The 20,884-nt window shown below is 32.4% G+C and overlaps 1 protein-coding gene across 4 annotated transcripts in view; it reads right to left on the bottom strand.

Annotated features, from left to right (window-relative positions):
* Positions 1 to 20,884, bottom strand: part of LOC124423844 (disintegrin and metalloproteinase domain-containing protein 10-like) — a 40,834-nt gene that overhangs the window by 5,243 nt on the left and 14,707 nt on the right. For 3 of the 4 annotated variants that reach the window (XR_006942175.1, XM_046962113.1, XM_046962112.1), the window contains 14 exons: positions 16,192 to 16,310; positions 6,747 to 6,990; positions 6,194 to 6,328; positions 5,251 to 5,435; positions 3,666 to 3,806; positions 3,375 to 3,499; positions 2,401 to 2,529; positions 2,012 to 2,180; positions 1,706 to 1,875; positions 1,442 to 1,609; positions 1,190 to 1,317; positions 1,006 to 1,120; positions 784 to 918; positions 30 to 263 (listed from right to left, as the gene is read on the bottom strand). Coding sequence is in view for 3 of the 4 variants with exons in the window: in XM_046962113.1 (XP_046818069.1) it covers positions 30 to 263; positions 784 to 918; positions 1,006 to 1,120; positions 1,190 to 1,317; positions 1,442 to 1,609; positions 1,706 to 1,875; positions 2,012 to 2,180; positions 2,401 to 2,529; positions 3,375 to 3,499; positions 3,666 to 3,806; positions 5,251 to 5,435; positions 6,194 to 6,328; positions 6,747 to 6,990; positions 16,192 to 16,310 (2,197 nt within the window). In the remaining variant the exon portion in view is untranslated. Of the gene's footprint in view, positions 1 to 29; positions 264 to 583; positions 624 to 783; positions 919 to 1,005; positions 1,121 to 1,189; positions 1,318 to 1,441; positions 1,610 to 1,705; positions 1,876 to 2,011; positions 2,181 to 2,400; positions 2,530 to 3,374; positions 3,500 to 3,665; positions 3,807 to 5,250; positions 5,436 to 6,193; positions 6,329 to 6,746; positions 6,991 to 16,191; positions 16,311 to 20,884 lie in introns of all 4 variants that reach the window. The other variant, XM_046962114.1, reaches the window with a different exon arrangement.

Below are 20,884 nucleotides of genomic sequence, written 5' to 3'. Positions count from 1 at the left end.
ACAATGTTATTATTATATTGGTATTATACCTTGTTTGATTTATCGACCGAAGCAGCATGCGTGTCCTTATGCTTCCGGTGTCTTCTCTTCTCTCTCACTTTCCTGCTCAGTGGAAGCTTTGCACGAACGGCTGCCGGATGAACCGTCACTCCCTCCGCACCTTCCGGCGGCAACCGTACCGTTTCCGTCGTCGAGCTGTGGATTATTGTCACCGATTTGAGTTTCTGATCCGGTCGCTTGCCTAGGAGCCTCATACTGACAACCTGAATAAATTAATGATCTAATTAACATCTTTGAAATCCTAACAGTATTTCAATTTTGTTTTCTTCTTTACTTTTTTTTTTGTCGTGTCCTAAATTTTCATACCTATCTTGGTATATTTATGTGTACTTTTCTTTTCTTTTCTTTTTTTTTTTTTAGCTTCTCGACAAACTACGAAAATTCTTTAGCCCATTCTATCTACGATTAAATATTAAAGATTTATCGATAAATATAAATAAAGCTAATAATAAATTGCTACATAATAAAGCCTGCGAAACATTCTGCATATACTTCTTACATTCATCTGTATTCTCTCACTTACTCTTTTCACATTGGACCGTTGTTTTTTTCCTCAATTTTTTCTGTCAAAGATCGTAGGTGAAACGTAAATAATAAATTAAGTGCCATGCAATGTGCTCAATATTCGTGTGCTCAATATTCGTGTGCTCATCATCGTCGACGCAAAACAATTTTCAATTGAATATTTCCATCGTGCTTATTCAAAGAAATTTCTATGCTTACCAATAAAGATATAGCTCCTAAAATGATAAAAGCCGCTGCGTACCAATGATCGGCTACCCAACGACGTACAGTCGCGAGGCTTTCATCGGACAATAAAAGTTTTCTTAACGTTGCTAATGGGCCGCTTGGATCAACCTTGACAAAAAAAAAGATATATATATATATATATATATATATATATTAATTGGAAAATACATGATAAATTTTAAATTGTGATCTCACTTCTCTACACTTTTGAAAGACGTCGCAGTAACCGTTATAATCATTACACGGTGTTCCAGGTTTAGAGAACATATCCGGAATATCATACGGTGGTGAATTCCAATCGAAGGATGATCTAAACAATAAAATAACATTTTGTTAAGGATTTTTCATAGATAGAAAGAAAACATTTAAGAATACTCACAGACATGGTTGATTTTCACCCGGTAAACGACAACAAAGTTCGCAAGCTTTAGTTGGAGGATCATTAGGACCAGGAATACATTGACAGGATTCTAATCCATATGCAAGGCAGATGCTTCCGGTGCATTCCTAAAAAGGAAAAAGAAAAAAGAAAAGAAAGAAAACAAAAACGAATAAAAAAAGGAACGATATACAAGATACATGTTCAAAGGTAAAAAAACGTTAAAAACCGATGATCGATCTTATTACTCACCCCCATGAAGCAAACCAATTCACGATTGCAAATAGTTTTATTGGGTTTATTGATTGAAGGTGGACAATAGGGTGATCTACCGTCGCAAAAGCTAGCATCGCGACAACCGTTATCATCCCTACACTTATCACCAAACCTGAGATTGCATTCAGCTGTACAGCATGGACCCTAGGTGAAACGCAGAATAAATTTTCACGAAAGTCGACGTACTACTACTAGCGGCATTTCATTAGACTTGAGGATATATCAAGAAGAGATATATACTTGACTAGGACTGCACACTGAACGTGGCGTAAGTGTACATGGGGTCTCTTCTGTTGGTGGATAACGACGTTGAGGGAAACAACAAGTATCTCTACAATCTTCTTCCCATCCACAATCGCATTCCTCGCCGTCCTCGACGACTCCGTTTCCGCACAATGATACTTGTGGTTCTATGAAGATACAGAAAGTAAAGAATATAACGTATGTAAAGGGAAATAGAGAGAGAGAGAGAGAGAGAGAGAGAAACTTCTATTGAATAATATTCTAGAAATGTTTATCTTCAAAGAAATTGATCAAATTGTTCACCTGTGAAACAGCCTTTTGGTGAACGAGCCTTACTGTTGAGCACAGGATTTATGGCGTTCAAACTACACGGACTAAAGCGATTGTTGTTACGCTTGTCGCCGCTGGTTGCACGGGCGAACATTATGAAATTTCCATCTTCACCGCCCGGTGTGCATTGTTCCGGATCATGCTGACGAAAGGGAAGATAAGTTTTAGATGATATTCCATTTCTTAGCTCGATCATTTTCGTGAAATATGTTATATATATATATATATATATATATATATATATATATATATATATATATATATATATAAATATATTTGTGTGCGTTGTATACCATAGTAAATACAACGTTAATCAAATATGAAAAAATGGGAGTTGAAAAAAAAATATATCGAACACTTACCGGCGAACCAAAGTTGTGACCGATCTCGTGTGCCAATGTGACGTGAGATACCGCGGGTGGAACGTGCTTTCCGTAGTTCAGCAGGGTCACTATTCCAGTATTCAAGGACTTCATGCTACCACGATAATGCTGCAACATTATTTGTATGCAGCCTACGTTATATACTATGCTGAACACATGCCGTTAGAACGATACAGAGCCGATATTGCTTTTTGTGTGATTACATTTTCATAGAAACATGTATGTATGTATGTATGTATGTATGTATGTATGTATGTATGTATGTATATATATATATATATATATATATATATATACATGTTTATGTACCTATATATAGTGTTCGACAGTCGCTTCGATATTGAAATATCTCTTGTCCTGAAAAAATATGGAATAAGTTATGCTAAGAACGAATGCAATATCGACCCTTTTTCTGACGATAACGAACGAACGAAGTGTATCTACAATCACCTTTTATACGAATATATATATATATATATATATATATATATATATATATATATATATATGTATATATTTCTAAATCTTGATGTATGCGCTAAGGATCAAACGACTATTAATTAAACGCAAAATTACTGGCTGAGTGATTGATAATGTATTAAACGTGTGTTGAAAAAAATAATGTACTAATGATCCTAACATATAAAAAATATACATGCGTGTCTTTTTAATCTTTTCAATTTGATTGTTAGCTTCTAAAACGCAAAAGACACAACGTGCATCGATCTAAGGAATTTTTAATGTAAATAAATAAATTGTAAATATATCTTGTATATAGCGTCTAAATCGAATATATAATTCGTTATAAATTCTGTGGAACATTGTAAAATCCAATCGTTAATGTATGTATGTATGTAAAATATGTCTCTCCACCCACCTTGATATGAAATTTTTCTTTTTTTTTTTTTTTTTATAAATAATTTTCTTTTCTCTCCTCTCGTCGAACGACTTACCCCGTTCTTTTCGCAAACTCCTCCAGCGTTCTTCAAATCTCCGGTCCAAGCTAGACCTAACGTTCCCATTTCAAAGTCCCGATACGTGAACATGTAAGCCAAACAAAATGCATCGTAATCCTCCTCTGAAACGATCAATGAATCCGTATTTTCCTTGAAGTTTTCATTTTCTTTGTTCGTTTGTTCGTTCGTTTTTTCATTTTTGTTTTTTTAATATATTATAAACATTTTATCTCGCTAAGTGAAATATAATAATAATGGTATAAATAACAGAAACAAAAATCTGCTTACCGGAAAATAATTCAAGATATTTCTCGACACCGTAATTACCCGGAAATCGATAATTGAGATCCCTCAAAGCGTCCTCGCTATGAACTTTCACACGTTTTATCATGAAACTGATGTTATCCGGTCTACCATCCTGATTGAAATCTAAACGAGAAACATACAAAGATATATCATTAATTCACAGAGCTATGTGTAATACGTTGGAAAATGCTTGATGAACCTTTGTTATTTTACTTTCACTACCTCTATAAATGTATATATGTATATGCACATACACACACTCACACATGCATGCATATATATATATATATACACAGGTATATGTATGTATATACACTTTGCTTATATTTACGCGCTACATCCTATTGTAAATCAATTTAATGCGCACGCGTGAGCGCGCTCTCGTGTAAATTCATGGTAGATCGATACTACGTGAAGTTTTCGACGGAAAACAATTTCAACGAGAGCTGCTGCACTTGATAATAGGAGGGAGAAACCCGACTACGATGGACCAGAGAGATATTATATCGAATTCCTATAATTCGATCGAATATCGCACGTATATGACGCGTAGACGACCGGTTGGAGTTTATAATGAAAATATTATATGAAAACCAATCGGTGTATTTTTTGTTATTTAAAAGCAAAACAAAAAAGAAACAAAAAAAAAGAAAGAAAAACGAAATAAAAAACAATATAAAATACAATAAAATAAAATAAAATAAAATATAGAGAATAAAAAAGGAAAAAAGAAATAGCACAAAAATATCAAACTAACCCATAAAAAAAAAGAAAAAAGAAAAAAAGGATTGTATACAGGATATCTGAAAATTATTATCTGTACAACTTTTGTTTTATTTCATAATGGACTATCAACGGATGATAAAATTTCTTGTGTCGTGTCACTTTAAAGAGAAACTTTTTTATTAAGCTCTTCCTATTTTTTGTTCGTTTGTATCAAATTTGTTTCTTCCAAACAGACGGATTGATTGGCCGTGCCAGATGCTGCAATTCATTGGACAGTCAGATATCTCATGACTCTGTCGGACTTTGATTTCTTTCTTAAAAGATTCGTCGAAGTTATTGCGTATAATATACGGATGATAGATATCGACGATTTAAAAGCAAGAATTTGAGCTAACATTGAACGAATTGATATGGAAATTCGATGCATCGTAAATGGCAGCATTTGAACTGTCGATTGGATAATGTTTCGCGTATTCACTAATGGTTCAAACATCGAATTTATATATATTTAAAACGAAAATACTAATTATACAAATTTTTATTTAATAATTCAACATCTGCGTAGTCCCATCATAAATTTTATTAAAAGACAGTTATATAGATACTTTTCGGACACCCCGTATATTTGTCTCGTTGACAGGATATACCGAGAAAGTGCTCGTTCATGTTTGAAATTAAAATAAAATTTGGGAAAAGGAACACATACATAGACACATACGTATACACATACACGCGCGCACACACACAAATACACAAATGTACATAGACACAGATGCACACAAAGTAGGTAGAGGTTCCTTGTAAAACTATTCTTTTTGCTTGACCCGTAAAACAAACCTACCCGTGTGTTTGTATATGGAGTTGACCTTCTGTACATGCCTCGTCATCACTTCGATGCAAGCTTCTTCCGTGCCGTATCTAGCGAAAAACTGATGATCAGCTTGCAAGTAAAGCATGCAAGTTGTTTTTCGTGGATCGACTGTCGCACGTTTATGTAAATGTCTGGCTATTCGATCTCCGCTAGATCTGTAAATTACATATATATCAAGGAATAAAAGTAAAGGAATATAAAAAGAGAGTGGGTGAGGGAGTTTTAGGAGAGAAAACAAAAAAAGATATTAAAAGGAGGAAAGAGAGAAAAGAAAAAAAATTATCAAGTTATCATCTTCTCATGATAAGAGTTTACTTTTATAATCCGGTTAAACGCCGTGGCCACATTTCATAGCGAACGTGGTCTGTAACCGTGATAATACGAAAGATAAAGGATTAAACGAAGGGTAACTCGCGTTACGACGATTAAAGTGACGATCGAAGAAGAAAAAATGTGGATTAAAAGAATTTGAATTCAAATGCATTCATTCTCTCTCTCTCTTTCTCTCTCTCTCGCTTTTTCTATTTCTATCTCTCTTTCTATTTCTATCTCTCTTTATCTCTCTTTAACTCTAATTATGCACATCTCAAAATAATTTCTAATTGTGCACTTGGGGTGTGCTACACCCCAGGCACCTTTAACAGCTCTCATTTATACAAAATGAATAATTTTGTTTCCAAAAAAATATTGTATATTCTTTGAAACCTCGGAAATAATAATCAGTAGATTTCCAAATATAATAGAAAACGTATTTCCAATAATGTCATTATAGAAAATATTCATGAATCATGCAATGCGCGAATTGTTTTAATTAAGCTCAAAGTTAAGCTCAAGTGCGCAGCTAGGGATAAAAAAAAGAAGCAAAAAAGAAAAAAAAAGAAAAAAATTTTTATCTTTTTTATTTTATTTATACCTGTCATAGTAACGAGCTTCGTACTTCGTTTCCAAATTCAATATTCTCCCATGGTTTTCTCTCGAATAGAGACCAATTTTATTATCCAACAAGGGCTCGTAAAATCCTTCTGAACTATCGTTGTAAGTCTTGCCTCTGTAAAGAAGAAGAAGAAGATTTTTCTTTAACTTTCATCTATATGCTAAGATAACCTTTCGTTATTTGATATACTTTGAAAGATAAGAATAATTTTTTTCTTTCTTTTAAAAGAGTTTGCTCAATTTGTTAAAAAAAAAAAAGAAAAAAAAAAGGTAAGATTAGATTTATTAGGTTTTAAACCAAAGTTATCACAAAAGAAATACATTTTATTTTCTTATATCTTTTATTCCCAAATATAAAAACGTTTAATGATAACGGCTAATTTCTTGACAAAATGAAACAAAATCTTTATTTCTTTTAATAGAGAATAAAGAGAAAAAAAAAGAATTTATTCATATACAATATATATATATATATATATATATATATATATATATATATATATATATATATATAAATGTATATAGATGATCACCTATCAAATATGTCTCGAAGAGAGCCTTCGTGTAATTGATGACTCGCACACGGCAATGGATGCGGAGGCACGGTTACATCGGATGTACGATAAGCGATGCTATGGTAGGTTGGAGACGTGTCTTCGTTCTCATCCAGATATCTTGCAGTTGGTTCGATATAAAACTCTTCGAACTTAGTCGCGATCGTACCATCGAAGAGTCCATCGGTTGTCACCACACCCTGTACCACTGCGTTTTCATCCTCTGGAGAAAAAAAGGTAGAGAAAAAAAAGGAAAAAGAGAGATGAAACACAATGAATCGATAACTTATTTAACATAGCGCCCCTTCGTAATTTCCTGCGGTCTCGTTTCAAATCGTGATAATAATCACGGTAATTGAAATAAAATAATTTTTGTCATTTTTACTATCTTTTTCCTATTTATTTTCTTTTTTTTTTATTTTCTCTTTCTTTCTTTTTATCATGTTTCAGATGTGATTATTAATCTGGCATAGGTTTAAAGCTTCTAAAACGCAATTTTTAAAATTGACTTTTAAAAATCAAAAAAATCCTTTTTCCGAGACTTTTCATACGTTAATAGTCAAGCTTGTGGTTTTACAATCGGATAAAAAAAAAAAAGAAAAGAAAAAAAAAGAAAAAAGAAAGAAAAGAAATTAGCGTAAAAAGGTCTCGTACAATAAGTAATTGATCTTTAAAATCATCCTAGGAACTTTTGTCCTGTCCTTTACAACAATATCGAGATTTCGAGTTCAACTCCAATGTGTCTCGTAAAATAATGTCGAGAAAAAGGGGAAAAGAAAAGGAAAAGAGGAAGAAGAAGAAAAAGAAGAAAAAAAAAGGAAACAAATAAAAGTAAAAGAGAGGGCAATTTCTACTTCACAACTCATCCCCGCGAGTTTCAACTCGCGCGAAATAACTCCCCGAGCGCGTATAAAATATTTTAATCGTAGAATCCCTTATCCACGTTCCTTACCCCCTCATAATATCGTACTGGACTTCTTACGAGTTTACTTTCTGAGTTTCGTACCGGTAATACGACGGAGATTATTTGATTACACGTTAAAAAAAAAAAAAAAAAGAAAATATTCTAAACGAAGGTAAAATGAAAATTAATGTTACGTGTCGATCTACAGTATTCATATATATTCATTCATAAAGGTATTTATATATAAATAAATAAATAAAGTAATGAATGAATAAGTAAAATAAAAACAAAAAACAAAAAATTTGATAATTGTCGCAAAGTCTTTAATTTTTTTTCAATGAAATCGACATTTTTTTTAGCGTTCAACGAAGAAAAAATCGAGAAGAAAATCACGTTTTGACGTTTCTAACATCGGATAAAGAGACCAAAAGTTCCCGATGTGATTTTAATAATCAATTACACTTTTTCGAAAGACTTTCAGGCAAATTATTTCCTTCCTTTTTTTTTTCTTTCCTTTTGTTTTCGAATTGTAAAACTAAAAGCCTGTGAACTTTTTTTTTTCTATTCGAATAAAAATCAGCTTTAAAAAGTATATCGAAAATCATCTAAGAACTTTTAGATTACACTGTATAGAAGGATACGAGGTAAATTGTTACAATGAGATTACATGAGTTTAATAAATTTAATGTAACATTTAAAATAAAGTATTTCTAGATTTCTTTTTTAAGTTAAGCGAGTTTTGCCTGTCTATTTGTCATTTCTCCCCCCCTCTCTCTCAATCTTTCTCTCTCTCTCTCTCTCTCTCTCTCTCTCTCTCTCTATGTTCTTTCTTTACCTTTCTCGTTCGATTATAAAATTGGAACGAATCGATGACTTGTCTATTTCTCTATTTGCTTTTTTCAGAACAAGCGATAACTCCGTTTCCTTTTGCAATTGGTTCGAACGCTCCCAAGCGACTTCCTTTCCTAAAACGCGATAAATTTCTAAAAAGAAAAAGAAAAAAAAAAGAAAAAGAAAAAGAAAAAACTTTCTCCCCAACTTCTCGAAAATAATTCTTGAAAAGTTTCCGAGGAAGAAATTTTTCATCGACGTTCCCTAAGAAAAATTTTTCAAAAGAATTTAAAACGATCGAGTTTATCATCAACCATTTTCCATCTATCTCGTAGTATGTATACATACATATATATGTATTGGAAATCCATCCCTATAATCGCTTTAACCTGTCTACCTATCAAACCTTCTTGATTTTAATCGGCATTGACGATTAGAGAAGGGTGCTTCTAAGCTCACTGAAAGTCTACATACATATCTTGTTTCAAAGAACGCGCTCGTCGCGAAAGGGGTCGTATGCTTTTCAGGGTAGCGAAGAAAAAAAAACCCGAACGTGAAGTTACTTTAAACGATAGGATCGATTTACTTGAAAAAAAAAAAAAAAGAAAAAAGAAAAAAAAGAAGAAAAAACAACATCCTTATATTAATATTTTTTAAGATTAATATTATTCTAATCGCATATATATACACATACGTACGTATATTTTCTTAAATGACTTTTTAATTGTATTATATCCATTTATACTTAAGAGATATGCATGATTCATTATATACATACATATATAATGTATGAACAGAAATATGCATGTATGTACGTGCAGGATGATGACGACGTGCGTTCCCGTATGTTAGAGAAATATAGTGATATAGAACGTTCGTGACTTTAAAAACGGATTTATTTCTTCTGCTTTTGCTTGTCGAAACGCGTTAGAACAGGAAACGTAAATAGTTTTCGACATGCCATTGATTCAAGCATCATATATATATATATATATATATATATATATATTACATTTTAATATTTTATATTAATAAACGAATTAAGCGGCGATTACAAAAGTAAGTGAAATAATTTATTTATATAAGTGAAAATTTTATTTATATAAAAATTTATTTATATACGTAATTCGTATGATTAAGTCAATTGCCATACGAGATTACGTAACAAATAATTTTGTAATTTTTGACGCAATTATATTACTTTCATATAATCAACAATAGAAATAGTTATAACGAGTATAATAATTTACTACGTATTTGACTGTTCCAATGTTTCAATTCTACCTAACACAAATAAATTTTTTTTTACATTTCTACATTTTTAATAATAATTTTTATTCTTTTGATTCCAACCGACAGAACAAACGATCGATTAATATGCTAAACATTTATATACATACATACATACGTACGTATGTACATATGTACGTTTGGTTTTATAGACATTTCTAAAGTGTAGAATGCTCGTCGAACTTTACGAAAAGCCAGTCATCCATCCATCCATCTTTACGTTTCAACAGGCGAGAGAACAATTAAAACCGCCTAATGACTTTCCGATGAAAGTTTCGCGGGAATTCAATCGCATTCTAGGGTCGTTCCACTTTCCATCTTTCTCTACCCTCCTCTCTCTCTCTCTCTCTCTCTCTCTCTCTCTCTCTCTCTCTCTCTCTCGTCTCTCTTCTTCCTCTCTTCCCTCTTTTTCTCTAATTCTTCACTTCATCTTTTTATTTTTCTTCTTCAAGGGACACTATCAAATCGTGATAGAAAAATTTCTCATTATTCGAAAGGAAGAGAGAAAGAGAAAGGAAGAGAGGGATTGTTCGAAAAAAAGAAAAAAAAGCAAGGAAAAAAGAAAAAGAAAAAAGAGAAAAAAAAAGAAGAGTGAATCATCGAGAGCTGATGCTTGAGATTAATAGGAAAGGTAAAGATTCTTATATTCGTTAGCCTCGTTTTTTCTGTCTCTCTTCTTCCAAAGAGATGGATAGATAAATAGATAGATAGATAGATAGATAGATAGATAGATAGATAGATAGATAGATAGATAGGATAGATAGATAGATAGAGAGAGAAAATCCGTGAGAAAATCCGACTAATTCGAACTAATTTTGCGCTTGCGACTTAAAGTACGAAGGGACCAAGAGAGAGAAAGAGAGAGAGAGAGAGAGAAAGAGAGAGAGAGTGAGAGAAGAAGAGAGGAAGGGAGAAGGGCAGTCCCATCGGACGAGCTCGGAGCGTAATCGATGCATGCTTCAACGAGGTCGTGGAAAGAGGCTGGATTTCCCGTATGGCTTGAATATCGAGCAAGAGTACCGGAAAGTGAGAGAAAGAAAGATAGAGAGAGAAAGGAAAAGAGGGAAGAGAGAAAGAAAGAGAGAAAAGCCGTCAGAAACACAAAATGAGAAAATATCCTCGAAGATCCTCGAACGAGAGGGATGAACATCCTCATCCTCGGAGCTTCGTTAATTAGTTTTTAATCCTAATAGCCGGTTTATAAAATATTTTTTTTCTTTTTCGTTTTTTCTCCTTTCCACTAACACTCCTCTCCCTCCTCTCCGACCACCACCACTCCCATCCCTATTATATCCTCTTTTCAAAATCATTGAAATACAAATTATTATATGTATATACATGTGTGAATTGATGTCCCCCCGCAGTTGGAGTTGCATTTATTATACAATAGCATTAGGACGAAGTACTTAAACCTGATAACTTGAGTTCTCCCGGGAGGTCACGTTTTAAATTCTAATCCCTTCGCAAACAACAATAATAAAGAACAACAGCCTGATAATATTTGTTACGACTAAAGGCGGAAAAAGAAAGGAAAAAAAAGAAAGAAAGAAAGAAAGAAAAGTAAAACAAAAAAAGTAGAAGAGAGAAGAAAAAAGACGACGCGTATGAATTTGATTAAACTGAAACGAACTTTTCCTTTTGTGAGAGGTCTGGTAATGATGTTGCAGCACCCCAGCAGTGAATTCAAAAGTACAAAATGTTGTCCTAGATCTAATTTTCATATCGATGTGTTGCAGAGAGAAAAAAAATGTTTCTCTTCTTTTTCTATTTTTTTTTCTTTAATTTTTCATATAACAACATACTGATACTCGAACTAATTAACGTGCTTTTCGATAGGTACAATCTGAACGTTCTTTTACATATGAAAATGAAAAAGAAATGAAAAAAATGAAAAAAAATGAAAAAAAAAATGAGATGAAATGAAAGATATGAGAAACGAATAAGAAATGTTGAAGTTATGTCGGTGATGTTGCGGTGAAACGAAGAAACGACTTAAAGGAGAGGAAAATGAGAATAACACGAACAAATTTGATTTTCGTTGAAAAGTTTGAAGACGACGATGATGACGACGAGGACGACGACGACGACGGGAAAATCATGCAAGGTAAACGTTTGCTCATTCCCGAGGCGTCGCGACGCGTTAGGACGACACGACGCGTCCTGCGCGAGAGATGGCTGCTTTGGTATTGACGAATACGTTGATTCAACGCAAATCGATTGTTAATCAACAAAAGCTCTTCTTTTTCTTTCTTTTCTCTCCTCTCTCTATCTCTCTCTCTCTCTTTCCTTTTTATTTCAAACGTACAACTTTAGAGGCAGTTACATGATGATACTTTATCCAGTGATTTCGCCACAATGTACAACCATTTGTTCGACAAAACAAATTAGATTTCTTCGTTAACGAGCGAGAAATCTTTCCTTTCTTTCGTTCTTTTTGTTATCTCTCCTGTTCTCTCTCTCTCTCTCTCTCTCTCTCTCTCTTTCTCTTTCTCTCCTTTTTTTATCTTTTTTATTTTTTTCATTTATTCTTCCTTTTTTTCAGACTAGTACTACACAACGAGAGGAATGATAGTCCAACAACATCTAGGGGAAAGGCCGCTTTGCTAGCACGAAAGAAAAGCTCCCTTCGTTCCAGTTCGTTGCTGGACGAACGTGAATATAAAAAGAAAAGAGGAACAGACAGACAGAAAAAGAAGAAGAGAGAGAAATAGAGAGAGAGAGAGAGAGAGAGAGAAAAGCAAAAAAAAAAGAAAAAAGGAATAGAACGAAATGAATTACTCATGAGTACTTTATCGATTAAAATCAATTATTTTCAAATACTTATACACACAGATACGTATACGATATACATGCGCGAATGAACATGTATCAATAATATTTTATTCTATGAAATATTAAAATATTCATCGAATATTATTTGTTTATTCGAAACGAGAGAAACTATTTTTGCAAGATATAAATTAGTCATGTGTAAATTAAATTAATCTTTTTCGATAAAAATATTTTTATTCGAAGAAAAAAGACAGAGAGAAAGAGAGATAAAAAGAGCGAGCGAGAGAGAGAGAGAGAGAGAAATATAATATATTAATTCTTTTTTTTTATTATAACACGATAATATGTAGTCGAGATTTTTCGATAATAAATCGTGAGTACGATGGATAAGCCGATAAATATAGAAGCGCGCGCATACCGTCAATTAGGCAAGTTTAATGGTTAATCGGATTAGCGAGAATACGCGTTATATCATGACGTTGTTACCGGTCAACGAGAAGGAGGGAGAGAAAGAGAGAAAGAGATAGAGAGAGGAGGAGGCAAATCAACTGAAGAGTATTGAATAATTTGAAAAGTCGAGTCAATTTAAGTCGAGCTAAAAATAGCATATCATATGTTTAATTATTACTAAAAATCTGCATCATTTCCCCCTCTCTCTCCCTTCCACGATCACTCCTCTCTCTCTCTCTCTCTCTCTCTCTCTCTCTCTCTCTCTCTCTCTCTCTCTCTCTCTCTCTCTCTCTCAAAATCAATATTCGCGTTGATCGGTTGTCTGAACGATGATTTTCCGAATTTCGTACATGTAATCAACAATTATGAATTTTCGTTAATATAATTCTCATTAGCTCTTGGTTCTACGACTTAATTATCTCTCTTCAATTATGTTCTCCAATATGCTATTTTATTATTTAATAGATCAATGGAAAATAATATTTTAATCTGTCGTTTTTGCAAATCGAAAATTATTCTTTTACTTTTTATAAGCCCTAGAAAAAGAAGAAAAAAAGCAATGAAAAAATAGAAAAGAAAAAGAAAAACGAAACTATTCCAAAAATTCTTATCGAGAAAAAAGAAAGGAGGAAAAACAAAAAATAATAAAACCGTCATAGCCTAAACGTTGGAACGTATTAGATTTGATCGATCAATTCTTAAAGGTTGAAAAATTCCCTTCACTTTTTTTTTCTTTTTTTTTTTTTTACGAACGAAACAAGAAGAGGAAATATTTTAGAAAGTCTTATGTAAGAAGAACAAAAAAAAATAATAATAAAATAAGAAAGAAAGAACGAAAATCGCATCTATCCTAAACATAATAATACGGTAAGCCTTCTTTCTTTTTTCTTTTTTTATCGTTTAACTCGAAAGACCATAACGATTGAACCGACATCGATCACGGCCTCGTTGGAAATCACGTAACAAAGCTGGTCATTGTTGTCCTCGTTGGTTTGAACGAATAAGTGCACTCACACTGCCGATTTTCAAGAATGACATTCGCCATTTGCTTTGAAAGAGAAAAGAGAAGAGTAAAAGAGAAAGACAATGAAAAAGAGGGACAGAGAAAGAGGGAGAGAAGGAGGAAGGGAGAGAGAGAGAAAGAAAGAGAGAGAGAGAGAGAGAGAGAGAGAGAGAGAGAGAAAGAAAGAAAAAGGAACGATTTTCTAGCGTTCGGTACATTTTCCGAGCTTACGGTTTCACCGACAACTCACGATGAACTCATCTAACGTACGAAATTATACTGCTTCGCGTCCATTGTCCGAGAAACCTACTCTCCTTTCTCTCTACATCACTGAGTTCTTGCGTTCGCAGAATCGTAACGCGTTCTTACACATACGCTCGCATCAGTACGTACCTACATATGTACACATACGATAATAATTAGAATATGTTTTTTCTCGGTCATGTTATTCATCCATATTTAAATCAATATATAAAAAGGCAATAGGATAATATGAGAGATAAGTATATAAAGATAGAGAGAGAGAGATTGTATCGTAAAAAAGGAAATAGATTTTATATAAACAAAAAAAAAGTAGACGCAAATCTGCACTTAAAAGGATAAAAGAAATTAAAGATAAAATTCGTCAGATTATTGGATGAAAATTGATGGAGTTAATGATTTAAGCACGAAAACAAACACGGTCATGATTAATCAGAGAAAAATATTTATGAATGATACGAAATGAGATCAAAAGAATGATATGAATGGTACGAAACGAGAGAACCCGATTAGAGATAAAATTTGTAAGATTATCCGAACAAAATGATTAAATTTAATAATTAAATACGAAGAAAAATGTTTTTTAATACTAAACATCGAATTTGTAAAACGATATACATATAAAACTAACAAATTATACAAAGAAATAGATGTGGAATGATCTCGATCAAGACGTAGCGCAGAGGCAACAAAAAATGAGAATGTATATGTTGTATCGAGATAATTAACGAGTATCGATAACTCATACATACTAAAGAGTCAGTATCTCGATAACTCACGAATGAACGAACAAATATGGTCCAGTTAAAGGTTTATAATCCTATTAAAATGACGCATAAAATATTCCAAGCAGAATTATTCATTCGTCGTTTGTCCGATTTACTCTTTAAAATTTTCTTTGATAAATAGAAAAGATATTCGGATTATTCTCTTCATTCTCATCCTACTCATTATTAGATTAGTTCGGCTAATAACTATTCTGCTTTATCTTTGAAACTTAATATTGGAATTAGATAAAATCGATTAATTTCATCGATTAACAGGTATCTAAAATTCATATTTAATAAAGTTTAAATTGTCGTGTCTAATTAATGAATTGATTTAATTTCAAATATATTAAAATAAGACATGAAATTAATCTCTTGCATGATAAACATTATTGTCAACAACAATAATAATAATAATAATAATAATAATAATAATAATAATAATAATAATAATAACAATAACAACAACAACAACAACAATAATAATAATAACGATATAAAACATAAGATTAAAGATCGAAAACGTTTAATGGATTATTTTCTTCTCCCGAGCATTCATGTTATCCCACATGGGAATACTAATTCGGTGAATTACCGAAATCGTGTTTAGGCGCGGCTCCCATGCATCTGGGGCTGTTGGTTGCGGTGGTTAATACGTTTCACAGGACACCCACGGGACCGATGCTAGCGTTCGTCAAAATTCGAAACAGGAAATTCATTTCGGTGCATACTTTTGCGGTATACCTTTATTACTAACGTGATTTATCAGTGATTTCGAATGAATAAATATATATACATATATTACGAATAATATAATTACCCTTAATATATATATATTTATTTATTTTAAGGATAATTATATTATATTATATATATACCACATATTACCATTGTTTTTTGTTAATATCTTTTCAATCCCTTACGATGATATTGAATATAAAAAAAAAATACTATACAGTTGCTTATTAGTCATATAATTCTGTGTAATTAAAATTAAGTAAAGACAAAGATATATATATTTTTTTTTAATAAATAATGCATTCATCCAATGGAACAAAATATTCGAAAAAGTGCTATTACGCGTGTATGAAAACGTAATATGCGTTTAATTAATCTATTCCTACACTAATACATCAACGAACGTACCAAGGACGGTGCCAGTATATGAATGTGATGCGTCGAATGGTATAGAGCCATGAGTGCCTTCGAACGTTACGTCCTTACTGAAGATAGTATCGTCGCGAATCAATCGTATTGTCCACGATCTGCAAAAAAAAAAAAAAGAAAAACAATAATTTCTCAAAGGAATAAATAAGTAGATAACAAAACGTTTGAGAAATCATACACATACACATTTTACATAAAAAAAAAAATAAAAATAAAAAAAAAACAAAAAAAAAACAAAAAAATAAAAAGAAATAATAAAAAAGGGAGAAATAAAAATCTATATATCAAATATTATACGTATATCCTTGTATACTATAGACATTTAAATTTCGAGAATCATTAGAATCCTTGAAGAGAGAAAATAATGTCCTTTGAAAAATCGTCGAAGCGTATTAGCTGTTAAATTAGGCGTTGATTTTCCAACGTTTAAACGTATTTCATTCGTTAAAAACCGGAAAAGGAGGAACCAAAAGCAGCTCGGGTCACAAGGACGACAGGAGAAGTAGAAAAAGAGAGAGAAAGAGGGTAGTGGCGGGAAGACCAGAATGAGGGAGACAGAGGGAGAAAGAAGAGAGGAAGGAGAAGGGTGAGGAAAGGTTTTACCCTTTCAAATTTTGCCATCGCGAGTTAATTTGCATAAGAGCGGTACGACCGCGAGAGCCAATTAATAATCGACCTGCTCCACCTTCTCTCTCTCTCTCTCTCTCTTTCTCTCTAATTCTATCTTTCTTTCTTCTTCGTAATAACAATAATAATCTCAGCGTGCACTCACGGTATTCCTACAAAAAGTTGGTAATCCGATAATGCGTTGGCGAAGGAAGCCAGTGTGTCGACGAGACAAGACAGAGAGAAAGAGAGAGAAATAGAGAGATAGATAGATAGATAGATAGATAGATAGATAGATAGATAGATAGATAGATAGATAGATAGATAGATAGATAGATAGATAGACAGATAGATAGAAAAGAGAGAGAGAGAGAGGAGAAGACAAGAAGAAGCTTCGTCGTCACTTAACCATTTTGCCTCCTTCTGCGAGAGATTATGAATTTCGCATAGATGTGGGATATAACTTTGAACTCTGTCACTATGGCATATAACTCAGACATTCTCTTTCTTTCTTACATTCTTGAAGGATATATTAACTGGAGTCAATGTACGAACTGACTTTTGGTAAATCGGATGCGTCTAATAAAGAATTTCTTATTCTATTTCTCTTTCTCTTTTTCTGTATGATATGGTATTCAGTATAAATCTTTAAGGGAGTTATTTGGGATATAACAAACAGGAAAAAAATATATTGTAGGTACACATAAGAAGATTTTATGGAGAGCTTATATATATATATATATATATATATATATATATATATATATATATATATATATATATATATACTATATATATATATATATATATATAGTATAGGATCTTAACTACAATAAAAATCAAATAAATTATGATCTCTACGTGTCTTCGTATCTTTTTCCTTTTTTACTTTTTTTTGTTTTTTAATCTTTTCTTTTCTATCTTTCTTCTTTATCTTTATCTTCCTTTAACATCGGTAAATGATTATACAATATGTTAAAAGTTCTTAAGCGGGGTAAAATGTTCCTAAGTGATTTTAAAAATCATTTTTTTCCGTTGAGATTGTAAAAAAAGAAACGTTCTTAAGCTTGTAGTTTTTATGTGAAAAAAAAAAAAAAAATAAAAATAAAAGAATAAAAAAATAAAGAAAGAAAGAAAAAAAATTCATCTTAAGAAAGGAAGTCTCGGCAAAAGCTTAATTGATTTTTAAAATCAACCAGAAACTTATGTATTCCAACCTGTACGAATTCTAATCTCGTACAATAATTTATAATTACAGTATTGAATTATAATAAATTTAGCGAAGAGGTGCAGAGATATAAAATTCAAAATTAATTACTATCCTTTCATCTTTTTACTTCTATTTTTTTATCCTACATAGGTACATATATATATATATATATATATATATATATATATATATATATATATATCATCTTTTCGTTCGTTTCGTATTCGACTCATAGATCTCGATAACACATTAACGCGAGTCTCGTTCGTAATTGTCGCTAATTGGTTTCGCCTTTGAGAGATCTATCGAGCGAAAGAAAAGAAAGGAAGGAAAAAAAAAGAAAAAGGAAATGGAAAAGAAAAAGAAAAAGAAATAAAGGAAGAAAGAAAGGACAAGATATCGTTCGTATACTGCTTGCAAATCGTATAAAACTGAGCTTCGTTTGCGTTATTTAATAAATGCTTTTGTTGATCGTCGATAATGCAGCCATTGAAGAAATAAAATGAAATAAAAAAAAGGTAAATAAATTGAAAGAAAAAATATAAAGAAGTTTCTTCTTTATATTTTATACTGAAAAACAATCGAAGTTTTGTTTAACTTTTGAAAATCTAATATTCACCAAGTAATATACCATTACGTCCGATATACCAATATTAATCGTATTATCGTTCACATCGACAGGGGATATATCTAAAAGTGGTGTTTCTTAAATTGTAACCTGTAGGAAATCAATTTAACGAATTGTTAGAGAAAACGTATACTATTTAAACGAAATAGACTAGAAAATATATCCCGTAGGAATTCATTCGGAATAATCACGAGTTTAAGTTGTAGCAATCAATATTGCAACGGGGCGATATCGGCAAGCTTTTTTTATCAATTACCATTAAAACAAAGAATGTCGTTTCATTTTGTTGAATTATATTTCGAATCTCATAAATATATACTCTAGATCGTAATTGTAATTGCGATTCTAATTCAATTCAGGTTAAAAAAATAAAAATAAAAATAAAAATAAAAATAAAAATAAAAAAAGAATTAATAATTTGTCGTATCAAAAATACAAATAAATCAATGGGCAAAACAAATAAGTAAGTTACTAATGGTAAACTTTAATTATTTTATAAAATGACAAATTAATTAAATTAATTAATAATTAATTTTATTTGATAAATTAACCAAACTATAAATATGTATATATGTATATATTTATTTATCTATGTAAAAAAATAAGTGTGTGTGTGTGTGTGTGTGTGTGTACAGTATATGTATCTACAATAAGAGAGTTAAGTGTATATACAATACAATATGTATTTCTATATTTCTACTGTAAGAAACGAATACATAAGTTCTCCGACTGTATACGTATGTATATATGTACGTAAATATATATAATAAATGATAATGGAAAACATATTTCTTTTTTTTCGTAAAATGATACGATAGAATATATACAATGAATAAATCGAATTCCATCCATTTTTGGAATTGTGATAAAACCGATAGAGTTATCAATACCAGAAGAACTTTTAAAAAAGCACATAGCATCCCTCTCCCTCTCTCCCTCTTTTTCTTTTTCAACTCCGATCGAGTTATTCCGTTTATAGAACGTTGTCGTGCGTTGCTAGCATTCAACCTGTGCCCACGTATGAGAAAACTGGATTCACATGGTCCGAGGTGCGCCGAGAGTTCGCAACCTATTCAAAAGTAAGTCTCGAGAGCGCACGGTATGCAATCCCCTACGTTTATGTTAGAACGCGACAAAAGGCATTTCGTGACCGACAAGGAAAAAGAGAGATAGAGAGAGTGTGTGTGTGTGTGAGAGAGAGAGGGAGATAGATAGAAGGAGAAGAAAATCTCCATGAAATTTCCTTTCGAAAAGAGAAGAGAACGACAAACGAAGTAATTTAAATACTCTTTCTACATTCTTTCCTTCTCTCTCTCTCTCTCTCTCTCTCTCTCTCGCTCTCTCTCGCTCTCTCTCTCTCTCTCTCTCTCTCTCTCTCTCTCTCTCTCTCTCTCTCTCTCTCTCTCTCTCTCTCTCTCTCTCTCTGACTTTTCACGGATGAAGTACTTTTATTACGAGATTCGTGATATACAAGATAATCCTTGGTATACGTAAGCAATTATCTTTACAATGGGTAGTAAAAAAAAATTTAATGTATGGTGTAGATGGAAGGTCTTGAAGAGGATCACTTATGACGACATTGTCGTCAGTGAGAAAGAAAAAGAAGAAGAAAAAAAAAAGAAACACAGCAGAGAGAGAGAGAGAGAGAGAGAGAGAGAGAGATGTAGGAAACATCCTACTAAATTTCTACTACAACGAACAACGACAAAGACGACGATGGAGAAAGAGAGAGAGAGAGAGAGAGAGAGAGAGAGAGAGAGAGAGAGAGAGAGAGAGAAGGAAAGAGAAAGAGATAGATAGTCTTGGCTACCCACCTACTACTGTTTTACATTTTATTGCTCACCGTGGATTCAAGCGATTTACATAAAGAGAGACGAACGTTGTAGTTACACCGAGCGTCGAAAGCTAATATGTGAGAGAGAGAAAGAGAGAGAGAAATAATTCTTTCTCGGAAGACAAGTATCTTTCCAAACCGAGAGACATTTTTCGCAAGTCGAGACGAGTCGAAACGAGTCGAGACGAGTCGAAAGGGGTAGAGATTGGAAAGATAAAGAGGGGTGATATGGGTGGCTGGATAGGTTAGTAGTGGAGGGAGCCAGAGGAGACGGGGGTGGTAGTAGTAGTAGAATAGCGGTAGGGAAAACGAAGGTGGTAGAAAATTCTTAAAGAACGAGATAGTGTGTTAGGCGTGCAACCCATCGACAATGACAGGAAACGCAAATAAAAGG

The sequence above is a fragment of the Vespa crabro genome, chromosome 4 (assembly GCF_910589235.1).
Source record: "Vespa crabro chromosome 4, iyVesCrab1.2, whole genome shotgun sequence".
NCBI lineage: Eukaryota > Metazoa > Arthropoda > Insecta > Hymenoptera > Vespidae > Vespa > Vespa crabro.
The sequence above is the reverse complement of the archived record's forward strand: the minus strand, read 5'-3'. Positions and strand labels throughout refer to the sequence as shown.